The following is a 4,175-nucleotide window of genomic DNA, read 5'->3' on the forward strand; positions in this document are numbered from 1 at the left end:
ACCCATTAAGAGAAAGCAGAAAGAATTACCAGTCTACATAATTTACTATACACTCCTGCTTGACACAATGATTTTTCCCCTAGTCTTAAGTCAACATCTAACCACCATCAAAAAATATTTGACCAACCATCTTGCTCCATTATAACTATTTTTCACTTGCTAAGTTTCAGTATGGAAGAAGAGAAGCACACAGTAGTACCACTAGCCTTTTGCTAGTGGGTTAACCTGAGAATACAGTCAGCCCTTCATACTGTTCCTTAGAGATACTGCCTAGGTGATTTTTTTCTTTTTTAAATAACCATAGCAAACAGCTATAGAGAGATTTTAAAACACTTTCACTATTGAATGAGTTAGTGAAGACTGTGGTCATGTGGTCACTGGTTTCACAATTAGATGATGTAGAACAAAAACCATGAAAGGAAAATTCCACAAGAGTTTAGGAAGAAGGGTCTTTAGAGGCAAGTCTGGGGAAAAAATGAGGAAGATATATTAATTTTGTTAAAATTTTTTATATTAAAAAGTGGCATGAACTTTCTATGTAGAACAAAAATCTTGGGAAGGCAAAATTGGACAAAACCATTAAAACAGGAAAATAGTGCTTCAAATGAATCCCATCACCTTGTGATGTCTCTTATAAAGTCTCTAAACCAACACCAGGTATAAGAACAGTCAATCCTAAAGAATGAGCAGCAGTCCAGGGCCTCCACACTACTTCATGCAGGAAAAACTGTTTCAGTTAAGCCAGAAGGACCTGTTTCCTTTGTATTAGCTCCTGCTTAAGCACTACAGTTCCTTGAGCAGGGCGCTCACTCACAAGCACTTAGATGGAGTGCCTCTCTGCATCTAGTGCAACACCCAGTGAATAGCATGAAGGCAAACAAAGCATTGCCTAGGATTCCACAATGCCGCTGCCCTTGGAGGCTTACAAAACAGTAGTTAAAAGTTCTGGAGTGTGCACCACATTGCCAGCAATGGGATGTGTCACAAAAGCAGATGTCAAGAGTTAAGCTAATATTTCTCTCTAAAGTACATCTGAAATAGAAAAATCTTTAATATACACCATTTGTAAACAAAATTGCACTTGATTTTTTTTTTAAATGATCTGAATCATACTGTAACAGGTTTCTCTCTTGCGCGCTCTTCTTTTTGTTTTAAATCACCGACAGAACCATGGCTCCAGAAGTCAGGACTCTTTTTGTCTCCAAACTACCTCTGCGAGATATAACCTTGGCTTCTCAGGAAATGGAAAAATAATTAACAATTTCCCCCATCACCTATGTAACTCCCTAAATAAATAAAAATTATAGGCAGTTGCTCCTGGAGATTACATATTATGGCGTTGATGTCATAGTTCTTTAGAAGATGTTAAACTTTTTAGTTTGATAGATTAAACAATTGAAACATTATAGAAGGCTCAGGAACAACACACGTAAGTTGCATAAACATCCATGTCAGGGTATGGGAAGGAAAGGGGCATCAATGTTGTAAATAAAACGCTTGTAGATTTTTCTCATCCTATGAACTTGTTTTCAGTAAGATGTTCTCCTTGTTCTGACACCTCTCACCAGCTCCAATGCACAAAGGTCAAGGAACAGATCAGGTTTCACTGCCTCCTTTAATTCCATGGAGGAGTGTAGAAGATTAACACAGAAGCTGATCTCTTCCCAGATACTGCCATCTTCAACTGCACATCTTCCCATTTTTTTTACTCCATTTTGGACCTTTCGAAGTGTGTAATCATTCGTTCCTAAGGTAAAAAAGAAAAAGTTTTTTTCTAAGCATTTTAAATGGGTCTACTTTCCAAATATCTTCTACAAAGATCACACACACACACACACACACACACACACACACACACACACACACACACATACACATTTCTGACAAGTACTTTTGTGTCCATTAACTAGATAGAAATGGTTCCTAACTGGGGCACGTGGGTGGCTCAGCTGGTTAAGCAAACGACTCTTAATTTCGGCTCAGGTCCTGATCTCAGGTCTGTGAGATCAAGCACTGCTTCACTTCAGGCTCCGCACTGAGCGTGGAGCCTGCTTAGGATTCTCTTTCTTGCCACCCCAACCCACTTGCACTCTCTCGAAAGAAAGAAAGAAAGAAAGAAAGAAAGAAAGAAAGAAAGAAAGAAAGAAAAAGAAAGAAAGAAAAAAGAAAGAAAGAAAGAAAGAAATGGTCCTATGAAGATTTTGAAACATTGAAACATATAGATGTCCAGGCCCCACCCAAGACTAACTGAATCAAAATCTCTAAGTTTCTGGACATTAAACCACAGATTAAAAGGAACTGTGTATTTCTGAGTCAAAGAAGAGAAAGAAATAAACATCTACTTCAGATTAAACTTTAATGAAAATGTGTACCTCCTCTGATTCAAGAATATAACTTGAAGAAAAAGTCAAGGATGTGTACAAAGATTTAGCCAGAAACATTTCTACTGCAAAACTCAAAATTAAATGTCCAAAAATATAGGACTGCATAAACAAAATTATGATATATGCTCATAATGAAATATTACATATTCATTTGTTTAAAAAAGCTCTAGAGATCTGTTGTACAACACTGTGCATATAATTAAAACTTTGCACTTGAGAATAATTAGATGGTAGATTTTATGTATTTTCATAATTTTTTTTAAAAAACATGTTAAGGGGCATCTGGGTGGCTCAGTCTGTTGAGCATCCAATTCTTGGTTTGGGCTCAGGTCACGATCTCAGGGTCATGAGACTAACCCCCACGTCAGGCTCTGCACTGAGTGGGGAATATGCTGGAAATTCTCTCTCTCCCTTGGCCCCTCTCCCAATTCATGCTCTTTCTAAAAACAAGTAAATCTAAAAAAATTTAAAAATAAAAAGCATGTTAAGAATTACGTCCGATTAGAAACAGTACTTAGGGGTCCCTGGGTAGCTCAGTCCATTAAGCATCTGCTTTCAGATCAAGTCATGATTCCAGGGTCTTGGAATTGAGCCCCTGTTGGGTTCCCTGCTCAATGGAGGAGTCTGCTTCTCTCTATCCCTCTGTCCCTCCCCACTCCCATGCTCATGAGCATGTTTGCTCTCACTCTCAAATAAATACAATTAAAAAAAAATAGTATTTATAGTATGCCATTTCAATTAAGAAAATTAATTTACTACCATTAAATTTCTTTTCTTATATAATTTTTTACCTTAGAGTTAATATTTTTCATTTTTGTTTTGCTTCATTTGCTAAAAGCACATACCACATATCACATATACTGAACTTAGAACTGTAAATTTTTTTTCAAAATGATCAATTATATCAGCTAATCTATCCTTTTCACTTTTTTCCTTAGAACTACTCCTCCTGAAGCTCTCTGGTCTTTTCCATTGTGGACTGGATGCTCTCCAAGACTGTTGCCCAGCTATTACTCTCAGAGTTTCTTACATCATCTTGGGAGTTTATCCTTGCCTCTCTGTTGGACCCTTTATTCCCTGGATCCCAAATCTTTTTCTTTTTAGTTCTCTCATTTTGTAAAGAACATTTTCTACTACTTTTCTGAGAAAGCACACGTAGGATATTAATTTATTTCCTGCATGACTAAAATCGTCTTTATTTTGCCCTCATTACAACAGTTTAGTTGAATATACAATTCCACACTGAAAATAATTCTCCTCACAATTCAAAGACATTGTTCTCCTATGTTCTAGCTTCCAAAGCTGAGGCTGAAGAGTCTGATGCTATTTTGATTCCCAGTCCTTTAAAATTTGTTTCTCTTATAGTTAAGTTCTTACTCAGTTCTTGAAAGGTTTTCACACAAGGAAATATGAACAGAGGGGTAAAGTCACTATCACCAAAAAAACTATAATAAACCTGTATTGCCCTGAATGGCCCAACAGGGTTTTACATAGTCAACCTTCTCTGCCTGAAATACAGCAGTGGCTGAGAGCTAGTCACAGGGAAGCCTTGAAGAAAACTATTAGCAGAAGCCCTCGAGAGAGATTTGGGGGGACGCCTGGGTGGCTCAGTTGGTTGGGCGGCTGCCTTCGGCTCAGGTCATGATCCCAGCGTCCTGGGATCGAGTCCCACATCGGGCTCCTTGCTCGGCAGGGAGCCTGCTTCTCCCTCTGCCTCTGCCTGCCACTCTGTCTGCCTGTGCTCATGCTCTCTCTCTCTAACAAATAAATAAATAAAATCTTAAAAAAAAA

The 4,175-nt window shown here is 38.0% G+C and overlaps 1 protein-coding gene across 3 annotated transcripts in view; it reads right to left on the reverse strand.

Moving 5' to 3' along the window:
* Window positions 1-307: 307 nt before the first annotated feature.
* Window positions 308-4,175, reverse strand: part of LOC111139258 (transmembrane protein 87A) — a 47,175-nt gene continuing 43,307 nt past the window's right edge. For all 3 annotated transcript variants that reach the window (XM_022491505.1, XM_022491486.1, XM_022491495.1), the window contains exon 20: window positions 308-1,747. In XM_022491505.1, coding sequence (XP_022347213.1) covers window positions 1,706-1,747 — 42 coding nt within the window. In that variant the 3' untranslated portion in view covers window positions 308-1,705. The remainder of the gene's footprint in view (window positions 1,748-4,175) is intronic.

The sequence above is a fragment of the Enhydra lutris genome, unplaced genomic scaffold (assembly GCF_002288905.1).
Source record: "Enhydra lutris kenyoni isolate GAN:26980312 unplaced genomic scaffold, ASM228890v2 scaffoldscaffold4, whole genome shotgun sequence".
NCBI classification, from domain to species: domain Eukaryota; kingdom Metazoa; phylum Chordata; class Mammalia; order Carnivora; family Mustelidae; genus Enhydra; species Enhydra lutris.